The following is a 17,404-nucleotide window of genomic DNA, read 5'->3' as shown; positions in this document are numbered from 1 at the left end:
TTTCCCCACATTCTTGATGCGGTTCTCGGACTCGTCAAAGGAAAGGGGGGGGGGGGGGCATGTTCCGGTCCAGGCCTATGGTCAAGACCTGAAGGATACCTCTCCATCATTCAGGCAGGCTTAAGGGCCTTAGTCTGGCCCCTCTTCAGATCCTACCGCTCCTGCCAAGTCGCCCCGTTGCGTGTCGACTTCATGCTAACCAGCAGGGGACGCATTTTCACACCTTCACATCTTGCAGTAGAGATATCGGGATGATTGAGATTCTCTCAATTCCACCATCGGCTCTCTCATTCCAGGCAGGGGAATGTTTCTCTCAGACTATCCGAGCAGAGCCTCATAGAGAGAGTGTACCTAGGGGTCTTTGACCTTGGGTAACCAGCAAGTGCTGGTCTGGGGGACCTGATCGCGACAGCTTGGAACCTCAAGCTTCCGCTAGTTTTCCCCCCAGTCTCAGACCCCGAGACTCTGGCAAGATGCATTCCGGTGATGGTGGGACAACTTCGACGCCTGCGTCTTCCCTCCTTTTTGTCTGCGGACAATGGGTCTCAACAAAACCAGGTTGTCTGTCAACCTTTCAATGGGAGAGCTCCACTGGGACTATGTGCAGAACGGTTTCTGGACCCTCTGCTTCCCCTGACGGAACTCCCGGGAGAGCTTCTCCCACGGCGCAGACTACTCAAGCAACCACACTGCGACATCTCTCCCGAACCGGGGCGTCGCTTCGGCTTCATGCCTGGAGACACTACGCTTCCTCCTCTAGAAGAGACAACCCGCTACAGTCGCGGTACGGAGGTCGCGTCATCTGCGATAGTCATCCACAGGGGTCTCCCAGGCAAAGTGAAGAGTCTAAGGTGGTTGGTGCCGTGGGAGATATACTTCTTCCCGTGAGGCCTCTTCTCCAGCAATAACGGTCTTATTGCCTTTCGGCGGGAGGAAACTCCTTTCCGCTCTTGGCAATGAAGCCTGTCGCTCAGCCTTTCCCTGACCTTCAGGCTTAAAGGAATAACTTTTTCCTGCCCGCTGGATCTATCCTCGCTCATGCGAAGCTACGATCGTCCCTGCCCTAGTCGGAGGAAGACCTCCAACTTGGAGCATGGCTCGGACTTTTAGTCCTTTAAGAGATCTTCTCAAGACCCTTTTACGACAGGCCTCGGATTGTATTCCGCCCTGGGTCTTCTGCTCACTCTGGCCACGGCCAGTGTGTGAGCAATCTTCTTGGTCTCTTACTACTCCCCCCCTTTCTAAGGAAGAGGGGAAGGCAACATTCAGGCTCGCTCCTGAGTTGTTGGCTAGACTCAGAATCTGAGGGTCCCGACCCTTCGGTCCGATTCATTCAAGATTTTGAGTCTCCATTCTGTGTCTGATGTCCCAAGACCTTCTCTTTCTTGCCAGTACAGGAATCGAGAGGTTAGCGCTGGGAACAGCTGCAGTTTGGCCTCAGTTGCAGCCGATTTGGGAACACAAGGAGGACATGGGGGGAGAGTCACCAGTATACCTCTTCAGCCCGGACTCAAGGACATTCATCTCGACCTGTCTTCAGACCCTCCCCCGTCACGTCGCCCTACAGCACGATGTTGGATACATCGCAACGTCCCTCGCCTTCGAGTAATACTACTCTGTGACGCAGGTGCTACAAGCTGGAGTCTGGAAGCGTCTGATGACCTTCGCAGCCCGCTTCCTGCAGGGCGTGACCCACAGGAGTCTCGATACGTTTTCTATCGCTCTGTGGTGGCTACACAACAGCTGGTCTAACCTCAGGCTCCTTTTTGGACAGGTAGCAGAAGGTTGAGGGCATTGTTATCAGGTTTTAGTCTGCATGAACGAAAGAAGTATGTCTGGCCCTTACTTCTTTCTTCATCATCCCCTCTACGGGGAAGCAGCATCCTGGTCTCTGCATAGCTGACCTCGAACCTCTGCAGGTAAACCATGCTTCCTTGTGTTCCGAGTATTGAGTCAATACTGTCGCGTCCCCCATACCCTGACGAGGTGGTATTGGGAACGTCTTAACCCAGAGTTCCTTCTGGAACTCCAGGTCAACTGCCTAAGACGGGTCACACTTCTTCCTTCACACACAAGCTTACGTAGGCCACATGGTTCCTTGCGGTGCAAGGAACTTGTGAGGTGCAGGGACTCCTTTTCTCGAGTGCGACTCACTCGGATTCTGAGTCCCCGGGTAAAGCCAAAGCCAGTATGGCTGGGGACTTTCCACCCTTCCTAAGGGATAAGTCACCCTTTGTAAATAGCGTGGTTTGTATTTCGGTTACGGAACAAATGACAAATTCGAAGATAATTTGTATTTTTCCTAACCATACAAACCTTAGCTATTTACACATATTTGCCCGCCAGCCCTGTCCCCCAAGACAAGTCCTACCTCTAAGTGAAAGTGAGTATTCACCTGTGTGTGAGGGGGAGGAGGGGTAGCTAGCTACCACTCCCCTACCCCCCCCGCTAACTAGCGCGGGGGTAATACACCCTCGTTAAATTCTAATGGCTCGCCATTTCAGCTACGCTAAAAGTAATACCCTTTGTAAATAGCTAAGGTTTGTATGGTTAGGAAAAATACAAATTATCTTCGAATTTGTCATATTTGTAAAAACTTGCTGATTTAAGGATGGATACTAATTACTGTTCAGTGAAACAAAGCAAGAGGTATGTTTACAAAGTTTAATTCAGTGTAAAATGTTGGACTTCCTGGCCAAGTCTTCTGAGACTGCATACCACTGTCCCTCCTATGGCAATGAAGTATTCAGCACATGATTGACAGGGAAGATTCACTGTAATAAACAATTTTTATATTGAAATATATTTCAGTGGATGAGCTTTTTCTTAGAAATAATGAATAGAACAGTATATGGTTTTCAAATCAGTACTGAAATAAATAATCTCAATATGAAAATCAATTATATTGCCATACACTACCATGTAATCTTATCATTCCACTAAAGAGGCAAGACTATTTATTCTCAGGAGAGAAAATGGAAAATTTTTAGCCTACAGTATTTGGTTGGCAATCTATACTTAACCAGCTTTGAGAGAGAAGCGTTATGAATATCAGGTAAGTATAGAAATACAGTTATTAACTTTATTATAGAAATTTTATCATTCATTAGAAGAAACTAATGTCTTTAATTCCCCATTATTCAGGGGTCTCAGGTAGCCACCTGATATTTCTGTGATTATAATCTGAGTCATCAAATAAACCTTATGTTTATTGCAGTTCAGTTTACCAAGACCTAAGGGAGGCCAGCATGCCAGGAATCCCATTTTAGTAGCTGATCAGAAAGAAGTCAGACAATTTTCTAGTAAGATAAGCAAGAAGAAGACTAACCCATTGCACGAAGATTACGATCCCGGTAAGTTTCTTAAATAAGATAATAATGATACTCCTTTAATAGTGCTTGAATGTTAAATTTGTCAAGTTTGTTGAGATTAATTTTTGCCAAAGGAGGGTTTTACTTCCTTTGTTTTTCTTGAGGTATAATTTTATTTTGCTAATGTAGCAATTAATTCAACCATTCAGCTATATTTCAGCCCTAAAATAACCATGAATTTTACATCTATTTTACCTTTGCATTGCCACTCATGTTTTTTCACTCCATTGTTCTAAGTTTATTGTTTACTGAATATATACTGAATTTTATAAAGAAAGATGGAGTTGTAGTTTTTTACAAATCATGTAATAAGTATTATTTTGTTCTTACGAGTATGCTGTACAAAATTTCAACCTTTGAAATAGGGAATGTCTTCAGCTGAGCAGCTGTTGAAATTGTTTGTGAGGTCGTTAACAACAGGTAGTAACTGCAGCTGTGCATCCTGCCACTATCCTGTCAAAGAATTAACTTTTGTCTTTGGCTGTTGTGGCGGGATGTTGCAACAACAACCCCCACACCCTTGATCACACTGAACAGACAATTGCGTCCGCAACACAAACTTTCCCCTTACGTTATCAGCAGCGGGACTCTTGGACAAAAAGGACAGCAAAACAAAACATCCTTAAAACTATATTTCCTTACAACAAAACACAACCCAAAAAAATCACACACCACTAATCATACACTTAACACAAAATAGACATGAACCATACCACCATTCAAATAAACCAACAAAACCCCTAACAAAATATAATATATTTTTCAATATTAATCTTACCCGATGATCATGTAGCTGTCAACTCCGTTGCCCGACAGAAATCTACGGTCGGGATACGCCAGCGATCGCTATCCAGGTGGGGGTGTACACAACAGCGCCATCTGTGAGTAGGTACTCAAGTACTTCTTGTCAACAAGAACTCAATTTTTCCTCTGTCGTGCCGCCGGCAAGACCTACTTGGATACGCTGTTGATTCTGGAGTTGTTGTTCACGATTTGGTGATGTATTCACTCTAGAGTTTAGCCTTCGCTATTCAGGAAGCTTTATCTTTAGCTTAGCAAGCTTTTGGAATTAATTTGGATTAATTGTTAACGAACTTTGCTAGATTTTGGAATCTCCCCTTGACTACTTCTAAATTCAAGATGTCTGACCAGTCTCAAGTCCCTAAGTACAGGCAATGTAGCGTTAGGACTTGTGCTAGGCGTCTTCCGAAGGCCTCTATAAATCCTCACACCGTGTGTTCCAATTGTAGGGGTAAATCCTGTCAATTGGAAGATCGATGTGGGGAATGCGCTGGGCTTTCGGAATTCGATTTTAACGAATTCCTTAGAAATGCACGTAGGTTAGAGAAAGAGAATCAGGAGGAGTTCTCGCTCTGTGGATTTTTCCTCTCCCCATGCCCCTCAACCTTTTCCTTCCCCTGTGGTGGTGACTCCCGAACCTGCTACGAGTGCTCAGCCTTCCATGGCGGATATGTTGCGTGCCATTCAGGCTCTCGGTGACAAAGTGGAGTCATTGGCTATGACCGTAATCAGCTCTTGGCAGATGTCAGAGAGCTGAAAGCGAAAAGTGCAGTGGGAAGTGTTAGTGCTAGTGATGTGAAAATTGTCAGTGTCAGTGTTGCGCATGAGGGTACATCTGTGCGTGCCAGTCGTCCTCCCAGTCCGGGACCTCTTGCAAGCTCCCAAGCGCAGGGGAGAAGCAATGTCGAAGGACCAAAGGGTTCGGCAGGCCTTGATCGGCGCACGGATGTATCCTCAGTGGTTGCGGACGTATCTGTTAAGGATCGTCCCATCCACATACAGACGAATGAGCCCTTACATTCCTCGTCTGTGGAAGAAGTTTCCAGGAGGAAACGATGGACCAAGGTCTCACGACCGCTCAAACGTAAGGTCCCTTCCGAGCGAGTCCAACGGCCCATGTGTAGCCACTGGGTCAGTTCGGACTCGCCGCAGTCATCTGATGACTGCACACCTCCCAAGAGAGGTAGAGTGGTTCCACAACAGGCTACTGCTCCGTCTGTTGTTGCTCCAACCACAGTAGACCCTAAGTGGTCCATGCTGCAGACTATGCAGTCGCAGCTTGCGGCATTCATGCAGGAGTATCATGCTGAGAAGGTTAACACTGCACCTGTTAACCTACAACCCGCCGAGGTTGTGCGCTCAGCAGATACTGCGGCTGCCTGCTCCCACACTCCACCTGTGAGAGCTCCACCACCGATGCGCAGTCCACCCTGCCAGACGCATGTTCTTGCTGCACCATCCGTTGACATGCGTGAGCTACCGCATCAGCAGTGGGAAGGTGCGGTAGAGCTGCCGGGTTCCAGCACTATGCGGCATTCTCCGCAACCCATGCGGCATGCTCCGCATACCTTACAGCATGCTCCACATACCATACAGCATGCTCCGCAACCCACCGCAGCCCCTCCCACACACCAGCACGCTGCTTTTGTTGTTGCCAGCTCGCAGACCGACCAGCAGCGGCATGATGTTGGATCCGCAGGTACGCATGCACCCGTACTGCCGGATTCAGCCGTTCAGCTTTCTGCTCTGCCTTTGCCACTTCCTACTCAGCTTTCGGATGATGGAGTATCGGATGACGAAGCTGCACATTTGGATGAACCGCACTCTGATTTTGAAGGGCCCAAGTCTACACCTCCCTCCTTAGACTTTCGTAAAGTCCTTGCCTTGTTCAGGGACTTGTATCCTGAGCAGTTTGTGTCTGCAACCCCTCGCTCTCCTCCCTCCGAGTTTGTTCTGGGCATGCAGTCTGCTGCGCCTGCCTTCACCAAGCTTGTTCTCGCCCGACATCTAAGAGAGCTTTGAGGGTTATGGGAGAGTGGTTGCATTCCAAGAAGCAACTGGGAAAGACTGCTTTCGTCTTTCCGCCTACCAAGCTTGCTTCCAAGTCGAGCGTCTGGTATGCCACGGGAGAGGAACCCGGCTTGGGAATTCCTGCCTCTGCCCAGGGCGACTTCTCAAGTCTGGTTGACTCTCCCCGCAGGTTGGCTATGAGACGATCGAAGATCTGCTGGTCCTTTTCTGATATGGATCATCTGTTGAAGGGAGTCTTTCGTGCCTTCGAGATCTTCAACTTCCTCGATTGGTGTTTGGGAGCCTTAAGCAGGAAGACTTCCCCTTCAGATAGAGACTCTGCCATGCTGATCATGTTTAGCATGGACAAAGCCATTCGGGATGGGTCTGGTGAACTTGCGGCTTCGTACGTGTCGGGAGTCCTCAAGAAGAGAGAACATCTTTGCTCCTTCTTATCGGCTGGTATCACTCCTTGCCAGAAGTCAGAGTTGTTGTTTGCTCCTCTCTCCAAGTGTCTGTTTCCGGAGGAGCTGATTAAGGGGATGGCTGCCTCGCTTATCCAGAAGGATACCCATGATCTTATGGCATCTTCCGCACGTAAGGCTAAAACCTTACCTTCCGTGCCTAGACCCTTCCGCCCTGCAGCAGTAGACACACCTGCATCTAGGTTCATCCCGCCCTTTCGTGGCAGAGCCTCCAGCAGAGGAGGTACCCGTGCCGACAGTCACCGTGGCAAGTCCAAGAAGGGTTCCAAGTCCGCAAAAGGCAAGTTCTGACTGCCTTCCTCTCCAGACAGCAGTGGGAGCCAGACTCAAGACCTTCTGGCAAGCTTGGGAGAGCAGAGGTGCAGACGCTCAGTCTGTGAAGTGGCTAAGGGAGGGATACAGAATTCCGTTCTGCCGCAGTCCCCCTCTAGCTACGTCTCCCATCAACCTCTCTCCCAACTACAAGGAGAAGGACAAGAGGCTAGCGTTGCAACAAGAGGTGTCGCTCTTGCTACAAAAGGAAGCGGTAGTCATAGTCCAGGATCATCAATCCCCGGGCTTCTACAACCGTCTCTTCCTGGTAGAGAAGAAGACAGGAGGTTGGAGACCGGTGCTGGACGTCAGTGCTCTCAATGCTTATGTCACCAAGCAGACGTTCACGATGGAGACGACGAAGTCGGTCCTAGCAGCGGTCAGGCAGGAGGACTGGATGGTCTCGTTGGACCTGAAAGACGCGTACTTTCACGTCCCCATCCATCCAGACTCCCAACCTTTCCTAAGGTTCGTCTTTGGAAAGGTTGTGTACCAGTTCCAAGCCCTGTGCTTTGGCCTAAGCACGGCACCTCTTGTGTTTACCAGACTGATGAGGAATATTGCGAAATTCCTTCACTTGGCAGACATCAGAGCCTCCCTCTATTTGGACGACTGGCTTTTAAGAGCTCCAACAAGTCGTCGCTGTCTGGAGAATCTCAGATGGACTATGGATCTGACCAAGGAATTGGGCCTCCTGGTCAATATAGAGAAGTCCCAGCTCGTCCCATCCCAGAACATTGTCTATCTAGGTATGGAGATTCAGAGTCGAGCTTTTCGGGCTTTTCCGTCGGCCCCAAGGATCAATCAAGCCCTAGAATGCATCCAGAGCATGCTGAGAAGGAACCGATGTTCAGTCAGGCAGTGGATGAGTCTAACAGGGACACTTTCATCGCTGGCCCAGTTCATCGAGTTAGGGAGACTCCACCTCCGCCCCCTTCAGTATCATCTAGCTGCTCACTGGAGAAAGGACATGACGCTAGAGGCGGTCTCAGTGCCTGTTTCCGAAGAGACGAGGTCTACTCTAACGTGGTGGAAGAACAGCATTCTTCTCAAGGAAGGTCTACCATTGGCTGTTCAGACCCCCGACCACCGTCTCTTCTCGGACGCATCGGACACGGGCTGGGGTGCGACTCTGGACGGACAGGAATGCTCGGGCACATGGAATCAGGAGCAAAGGACACTTCACATCAATTGCAAGGAGTTGTTGGCAGTCCATCTGGCCTTGATAAACTTCAAGTCCCTCCAGCTAAACAAGGTGGTGGAGGTGAACTCCGACAACACCACAGCCTTGGCCTACATCTCCAAGCAAGGAGGGACTCATTCGAGGAAGTTGTTCGAGATCGCAAGGGACCTCCTCATTTGGTCAAAAGATCGAAAGCTTTCGCTGGTAACGAGGTTCATTCAGGGCGATATGAATGTCATGGCAGATCGCCTCAGCCGGAAGGGTCAGGTCATCCCCACAGAGTGGACCCTTCACAAGAATGTTTGCTGCAGACTATGGGCCCTGTGGGGGCAGCCCACCATAGATCTATTCGCTACCTCGATGACCAAGAGGCTCCCGATGTATTGTTCTCCGATTCCAGACCCAGCAGCAGTTCACGTGGATGCCTTTCTGCTGGATTGGTCCCACCTCGACCTGTATGCGTTCCCGCCGTTCAAGATTGTCAACAGGGTACTTCAGAAGTTCGCATCGCACGAAGGGACACGGTTGACGTTGGTTGCTCCCCTCTGGCCCGCGAGAGAATGGTTCACCGAGGTACTGCAATGGCTAGTGGATGTTCCCAGGACTCTTCCTCTAAGAGTGGACCTTCTGCGTCAACCTCACGTAAAGAAGGTACACCCAAACCTCCACGCTCTTCGTCTGACTGCCTTCAGACTATCGAAAGACTCTCAAGAGCTAGAGGCTTTTCGAAGGAGGCAGCCAGAGCGATTGCCAGAGCAAGGAGGACATCCACTCTCAGAGTCTATCAGTCCAAATGGGAAGTCTTCCGAAGCTGGTGTAAGGCGAATGCAGTTTCCTCAACCAGTACCACTGTAACCCAGATTGCTGACTTCCTGTTACATCTAAGGAACGTAAGATCCCTATCAGCTCCTACGATCAAGGGTTACAGGAGTATGTTGGCAGCGGTCTTCCGCCACAGAGGCTTGGATCTTTCCACCAACAAAGATCTACAGGACCTCCTTAGGTCTTTTGAGACTTCTAAGGAACGTCGGTTATCCACACCAGGCTGGAACCTAGACGTGGTTTTAAGGTTCCTAATGTCATCAAGATTTGAACCGCTCCAATCAGCCTCTTTTAAGGACCTCACATTAAAAACTCTTTTCCTCGTCTGCTTAGCAACAGCTAAAAGAGTCAGTGAGATCCACGCCTTCAGCAGGAACATAGGTTTTACATCTGAAACGGCTACATGTTCCTTGCAGCTCGGTTTTCTGGCTAAAAACGAGCTTCCTTCCCGTCCTTGGCCTAAGTCGTTCGAGATCCCAAGTCTGTCCAACTTGGTGGGGAACGAACTAGAGAGAGTACTTTGCCCAGTAAGAGCTCTTAAGTACTATTTAAGACGTTCAAAGCCATTACGAGGACAATCAGAAGCTTTATGGTGTTCTATCAAGAAGCCTTCTCTTACGATGTCTAAGAACGCAGTTTCTTACTACATCAGGCTTCTGATTAGAGAAGCACATTCTCATCTGAAGGAAGAAGACCTTGCTTTGCTGAAGGTAAGGACACATGAAGTTAGAGCTGTCGCTACTTCAGTGGCCTTCAAACAGAACCGTTCTCTGCAGAGTGTTATGGATGCAACCTATTGGAGAAGCAAGTCAGTGTTCACATCATTCTATCTCAAAGATGTCCAGTCTCTTTACGAGAACTGCTACACCCTGGGACCATTCGTAGCAGCGAGTGCAGTAGTAGGTGAGGGCTCAGCCACTACATTCCCATAATCCCATAACCTTTTTAATCTTTCTCTTGAATACTTTTTATTGTTGTTTTTGGGTTGTACGGAAGGCTAAGAAGCTTTCCGCATCCTGGTTGATTTGGCGGGTGGTCAAATTCTTTCTTGAGAAGCGCCTAGGTTAGAGGTTGTGATGAGGTCCTTTAGTATGGGTTGCAGCCCTTTATACTTCAGCGCCTAGGAGTCGTTCAGCATCCTAAGAGGACCGCTAGGCTCAGTAAGGAAGACGTACTTAAAAAAGGCAGAGTAATAGTTCAAGTCGACTTCCTTACCAGGTACTTATTTATTTTATGTTTGTTATTTTGAATAACTGCTAAAATGAAATACGGGATACTTAGCTTCTTTGTTAACATGTATGCTGGTCTCCACCCACCACCCTGGGTGTGAATCAGCTACATGATCATCGGGTAAGATTAATATTGAAAAATGTTATTTTCATTAGTAAAATAAATTTTTGAATATACTTACCCGATGATCATGAATTTAAGAACCCTCCCTTCCTCCCCATAGAGAACCAGTGGACCGAGGAGAAAATTGAGTTCTTGTTGACAAGAAGTACTTGAGTACCTACTCACAGATGGCGCTGTTGTGTACACCCCCACCTGGATAGCGATCGCTGGCGTATCCCGACCGTAGATTTCTGTCGGGCAACGGAGTTGACAGCTACATGATCATCGGGTAAGTATATTCAAAAATTTATTTTACTAATGAAAATAACATTTTATTTGCACCAACACTGTCGCCCACACAACGCCAAATTGTCTTTAACATCACACTACCACAGCTTTGTGGTCAACAATCCAGTGTGTGGCAATTTTCCACAACTACCTCCCTGATTGGGGTCCTGGATATCATCATCGTCATCATTGTCAACAACAGGAGTCGAAAGTTTATTCAGTCCGGGTCATCAACAATTATATAATTCTTAGTGGTTGTATCAATTTCCTCATCACAAGCCAGGTCGTCAACAATCAATTTCACATCAAATATCTCTCCAAAGGAGGAATTACAGTCTGCCAAATAACCAAAAAACCACTTACGAGCACTCCTAGCTAACTAAACTATCACACTATAATCAAAGATAAATAATAAATCACTCCTAGCAAAGATTAATAAAATGTACTTACTGTCAAAATAAACAAAACACTTCCACGCTGGTAAGTAGATAATAATGATAATCCAGCATTCACACGCACAACTGCCTCTAGCAGCAGTCAAATCAAAAAGAACATTCACCCAAGACATGCACCACTGTCCTAACCTAGCCAAAAACATAAACAAACAATTTCATTTATACCAACAGTCTTTCTCACAACAAACAATTAATACACTAATGACCTCCTCTCTCTCTCTCTCTCTCTCTCTCTCTCTCTCTCTCTCTCTCTCTCTCTCAAATAGCAAAAAATAAATAAAAATAATACAAACATCAATCCTCCACCTTCCTCCCACTTTACTTTGCCAAATCCGTCTCACACAACACTTATCTAATTTTTTTCATAACCCAGTCGCAGACCTCTGCGTCATATACTCTCATTCACTTCTTCCTTATCACTATCATTCAATGTTCTATTCCAATTCTCATCTATACCCCTATCATCTAATATATCATGCACTATCCCATCTACCTTACTATCATCTGGCCCTAAAATCTCACTTATATCCATCAACAATTCATCCATTTCTTCCAAACCATTTTCTACTTTTCATTCGTACTACTTATCATTCTCCTATCTCTTATTCTCGTATTCATGATACTTTCTTTTACATCGTCTAAGGAAAAACCACACACACTATAGGTATCATTCATACTCAGCCATGATTTATCTGTATTAACACATTTATCTTCCATACTCACCTGTACATTTACACCCCAGTCATGCCTTTTCTGATTCCTACTTATACCTATGAATTTCCCTTGCACTGTATCCTGACTAAATTTCACACGCTTCTTTTTCCTATATTCAACTAACATTAATTGTTTATTTTCCAACCCTAACTTCTCATTCATACTAGCTTCATTCTTACTCATTTCTAACCAGTTATTCATCCCATTCTCACGAACATTGATCCTATACCTGCCACACACACAGGACTCACCGAGTTGAACCCTCTGAGTACCTAGTTTCCTGAACATCCTGGCTGGCTTAATCTCTTCTTCCTACAAACCCTAGCAATATGCCCATCTACACCACATTCAGTACATTTAGCACGCTGTTCCCTACACATCCTCACATAATGCCCATTCTGACCAGAATTGCCACAAATCACATTCGTACGATTACTCCTACATCCACTCGCTATATGTCCAGTCATACCACATCGATAACACTTAACCACTTTCTCTTTCTTACACTCGCTAATATGATGCCCTGTCTCTCCACACCCGAGACATGCTCCTAACGCCCATCTACACTCATTTTTTTTATGCCCTACTTTCTCACACCTGTAACACTTCTCTTCACGAACACAACTACCTGACCTACCTCGCTGCACACTAACACTCCTATCTCTCCAAACCTGATTCCCTTGCCTAAACCCTTCATTTGTCCATACATGTATTCCTACATTACTCACCCTAACACTCCTAGGTAGTAGTTTGGCCAGGGCACTAGCCACCTGTTGAGATTCTACCGCTAGAGAGTTATGTGGTCTTTTGAATGGCCAGACAGTACTGCATTGGATCCTTCTCTCTAGTAACGGTTCACTTTCCCTTTGCTTACACATACACTGAATAGTCTGGCCTAATCTTTACAGATTCTCCTCTGTCATTCACCTGACAACACTGAGATTACCAAACAATTCTTCTTCATCCAAGGGGTTAACTACTGCACTGTAATTATCCAGTGGCTACTTTCCTCTTGGAAAGGGTAGAAGAGACTCTTTAGCTATGGTAAGCAGCTCTTCTAGGAGAAGGACACTCCAAAATCAAACCAGTGTTTGCTAGTCTTGGGTAGTGCCATAGCCTCTGTACCATGATCTTCCACTGTCTTCGGTTAGAGTTCTCTTGCTTGAGCGTACACGGGGGCACACTATTCTATCTCGTTTCTCTTCCTTTTGTTTTGTTGAAGTTTTCATAGTTTATATAGAAAATATTTATTTAAATGCCATTGTTTATAAAATATATGATTTTTCCTTGTTTCCTTTCCTCACTGAGCTATTTTCCCTGTTGGGGCCCCTGGGCTTGTAGCATTTTGCTTTTCCAACTAGGGTTGTAGCTTAGCAAGTAATAATAATAATAATACTACACTATCAGCTACCCTCATCAGTCCTCTCATAACTGCATCTCTAAAACTAACAAAGTCTGACACACTTTCCTCCATTCCAGTGCTTACACTCACAGATTTACTTTCTTTCATACACCTATCCAACTTGTAATCCTCAACTATCTCTAAAATATCATCCCATGTCCATCTTTCTTTCGTCGACCTCATCTTCTCCTTACGTTTCAAATGAATAAACTCAGCAACATTCTCAGGTACAGTAGCCAAAAACTTCCTCATTAATTCCTTATTCTCGTTTACACCCTCATCCCCATACTTCTTCCTAGCTAACGTTTCCAACCTACATACATACATTGATATTGCTTCTCCTACATTCATCCGTGCCTCATCAAAATCATAACGCTTATACCTAACACTCCATTTCATACGTTTTAGCTGTTCAATTATTCTCTTTTTCACACTTTCATAATCAACAGCCCCTACACTCATTATCACACCATACATCGTCAACAAATACCCTGTTAAATATTCTCCTAACTGCCTAGCCCAAACTCTCTTACTATCACCATACTTAGCCTGACAGAACCTTTCATACTCCGTAAAAAAGTCATACAAATCCCTACTGCTATGTTCATTAAACCTTTCACACCTTGGTACCTCTCTCATTACCACTGTCTTACAAACTTCAACTTCATTCTCACTACTATCTTCACTGCCTAATCCCTTCTCGTTTCCTTCCTCCCCATTTGAATATAACTAATCCAATTCAACACTCAAATTCCTATCCTTAACCATTCCCTTCTTACCCATTTTCTTTCTTACCACTTTCACCCATTCATGATCATCCTCACTCTCATCCTGACCTTTCTTCTTTTCCCTCTTCACATTACTTTTACCTTTCTTATCATTCTTCCTATCACATTTCTGTTCATCCTTACTATGCCTGATTCCCTTATCTTCAATCTCACTATCACTACCTTCCCCATTATCACTTACCCTAGCCTTTTCTTCCACTATCAACCCTTTACCCGAAACTAAGGATACTCCTCCGACTACACTTTCACCCATGAAAGTTTTCATCATTCCCATTACCTGACCCATCATAGCTTCCATTTGTTCCTCATTCTCGCACATCCTTATCTCAACACCCTCTTCCACTCTCTCTACAGTTCCCTTTAGCGCTTTCAGTTCCTTTCGTGTCTCCTCGTTCTCACAACTCGGCCTCGCATTCTCACGCAACAACTTCTCTCTCTCTACGGACAACTTCTCTTTCTCTATGGACAACTTCTACTCACGCTCGTTAATCATCCGCAGTTCCTCCCTCAGTAACTTGTTCTACTCTTCCAATTTTTTCCGTCTTAAATCTAATTTCGTAACCTATCAGTCCTTCGTCCAAGAGTCCAGCTATCAATCCCACCTTGGTAGTCCCTGTTTGGGCACCAAAATAATGTGGCGGGATGTTGCAACAACAACCCCCACACCCTTGATCACACCAAACAGACAATTGTCTCCGCAACACAAACTTTCCCCTACACCACTAATCATACACATAACACAAAATAGACATTAACCATACCACCATTCAAATAAATCAACAAAACTTAAAATTAACCTGCACACCAACACCAAAATATGTATGTTTATATGATATATTCTATTTGCACCAACACTGTTGCCCACACAACGCTGAATTGTCTTTAACAGCACACTACCACAGCTTTGTGGTTAACAGTCCACTGTGTGGCAATTTTCCACAACTACCTCCCTGATTGGGGTCCTGGATATCGTCATCATCATCATCATCATCATCATCATCATCACAACAACAGCAGTCGAAAGTTCATTCAGTCCGGGTCATCAACAATTTTATAATTCTGAGTGGTTGTATCAATTTCCTTATCGCAAGCCAGGTCGTCAACAATCAATACCACATCAAATATCTCTCCAAAGGAGGAATTACAGCCTGCAAAATAAAAAAGAAAACCACTTACGAACACTCCTAGCTAACTAAACTATTACACTATAATCAAAGATAAATAATAAAGTGTTTCTATTATTCAGAATCACTCCTAGCAAAGATAAATAATATGTACTTACTGTCAAAATAAACAAAACACTTCCACGCTGGTAAGAAAATAATAATGATAATCAAGCATTCACACGCACAACTGCCTCTAGCAGTACTCAAATAAAAAAGAACATTCACCCAAGACATGCACCACTGTCCTAACCTAGCTAAAAACATAAACAAACAATTTCAGTTATACCAACAGTCTTTCTCACAACAAACAATCAATACACTAACTACTGTACCTCTCTCTCGCTGACACACACTCTCTCTCTCTCTCTCTCTCTCTCTCTCTCTCTCTCTCTCTCTCTCTCTCTCTCTCTCTCTCTCTCTCTCTCTCTCTACAGTATAGCACTTTATGAGTTTAGGGTATATTCTTCTGGAGCAGGGAGAATTTGGATCTACATCATTCAGCATGTGCTGGAAACTCATTTATACCAACTACCACCTACTAGTGCTTAGCTTTTGCAGATGGGCTCCTGTCATTTTTTATGATGTTATCTAAGGCTACTTGGCCCCCTTTGTCCCTGGTGCCAGTAATTCCAGACGAGCAGTGATTCCAGTGCCAGTGACCTCGGTAGTGCTTTCCACAGTTTTATTCGGGAAAAAAAGAAGGCTTCGGCTATGGTGAAAGTGGCAGTGAATGGAGTGAGAAAGCTCTGGTGCCTGTGTAAACTATGCTTCAGACCTAGGACCCATCACCTCTTTGCTTAACACTCCTTTGTGTATTTGACTCCTGTATCTGTTATAAGTGTCAGTGATTGCCTACCATTTCTTATGACATCAACCTCTAATATGGTTCCTGTTAGAGTAATCCCTCACTTGATTCTAAAGCAGTTGCCCTGTTACACATTAGATCGGACATTGATGCTGGAAAGTTACGTTACTGAGCTTTATTTATATTACAGTAGATTTGTAAGCTGTTTTCTGCTATCATCCCTTAACAATGGGTAGGATGGAGGGAGGAATATCAACCTATTGGCCACCATGCACCAGGTATTTAATTCCAGGTTGAATCTGGCCAGGGAAGGGACGGAGATTCCTTCATTGACTGACCTATTACCAGGTACAGGCTATGTCCTATAAGCCTACTCATCCCTATCATGCACTGATAGAAGGTTGGTGGAGTCATCTCACTTGCTCCCATATTGGGCCAGGGAAACTCTCATATTCTGGGAAAGAAAGAAAACCTAGCAGTTTGGCTCCAGGACTTCCTGCCCACGTATAACGTGGTTTCCATGCTTTAAAGGATGACAGGTTTGTATAAAATTAGGAACAAATAATAGATTTTAAAAGTAATTTGTATATTTCCTGGCTATACAAGCCTGGTTCTTTTAAAATTAAACTTCTCACCTTAACCATCCCCTCAGTCCCAAAACAAAAATCAAAAGTGAAGATTCTTTGATAAGAAAATGGGTGGGGCTACTCGCCCCCTGTTGTTGAATACCTTGTTAAATATTTCAACATCTATTCCATCTTTGCTGTAGACATTCCCTATTTTAAAGGACCCATGGTTCTATAGCTATGAAAAATACCGGTTGCTTTAAAATTAGTTTTTAAGCTAAATAACCCTACATAATCATTTAAATCAAGCAAAATAAAATTTTAAGTTATGTAATGATTATTTTATGTTTGCTGCAGATGCTGCTCCGTTTGCAATTCGAGATGTCTATTCCCGTGCAGCCCAACTAGGATATATGGCGGACAGGTGCCACAATCATTATTATTGGGAGAAGAAGAACCCTAATGAACGGACAAAGAAATACAAAAAGAAGAAAAAGTGAATATTAAGAAACTTTAGCTTTGAAGTTTGCATTGTTATCAGAGTATTAAATGTTTAATTACCAGTAATTAGTTTGATATCCCTTATGTACAGTTATATTATGATTTTCACAGTTGTGTCAATAAGAGAGACTTGATGTTTCTACTGCTGCCCATCTGAATTCTACTGACTACCTGGTAGGTATGTTTACAGTTGCAAGCAAATCAATCATTTCAAACCTTGCACTGTTAAATGAGTAATCTACTGACTTTCATTTTGCACATGATTTTGTGTTGATCTTCATCAGGAACATAATGCTTAAACCTAATTGAAATTTTAGATATTTGTCATTATGTCCAGTTACCTACTTTAATATTTTTAAGTCTGTGAGGTGTGAACTTTGTTATACCACCAAACCTTATAATT

The 17,404-nt window shown here is 44.7% G+C and overlaps 1 protein-coding gene across 2 annotated transcripts in view; it reads left to right on the top strand.

The window, feature by feature from the left end:
• LOC137643898 (RNA-binding protein NOB1-like) overlaps nt 1–17,063 on the top strand; it is a 64,544-nt gene extending 47,481 nt beyond the window's left edge. For both annotated transcript variants that reach the window (XM_068376645.1, XM_068376646.1), the window contains 2 exons: nt 3,218–3,353; nt 16,858–17,063. In XM_068376645.1, coding sequence (XP_068232746.1) covers nt 3,218–3,353; nt 16,858–17,000 — 279 coding nt within the window. In that variant the 3' untranslated portion in view covers nt 17,001–17,063. The remainder of the gene's footprint in view (nt 1–3,217; nt 3,354–16,857) is intronic.
• The last annotated feature ends 341 nt before the right edge of the window (nt 17,064–17,404 follow it).

Source organism: Palaemon carinicauda, chromosome 7 (assembly GCF_036898095.1).
Source record: "Palaemon carinicauda isolate YSFRI2023 chromosome 7, ASM3689809v2, whole genome shotgun sequence".
Taxonomy (NCBI): Eukaryota; Metazoa; Arthropoda; class Malacostraca; order Decapoda; family Palaemonidae; genus Palaemon; species Palaemon carinicauda.
Note: the sequence above shows the minus strand (reverse complement) of the source record. Positions and strands in the feature narration are given on the sequence as shown.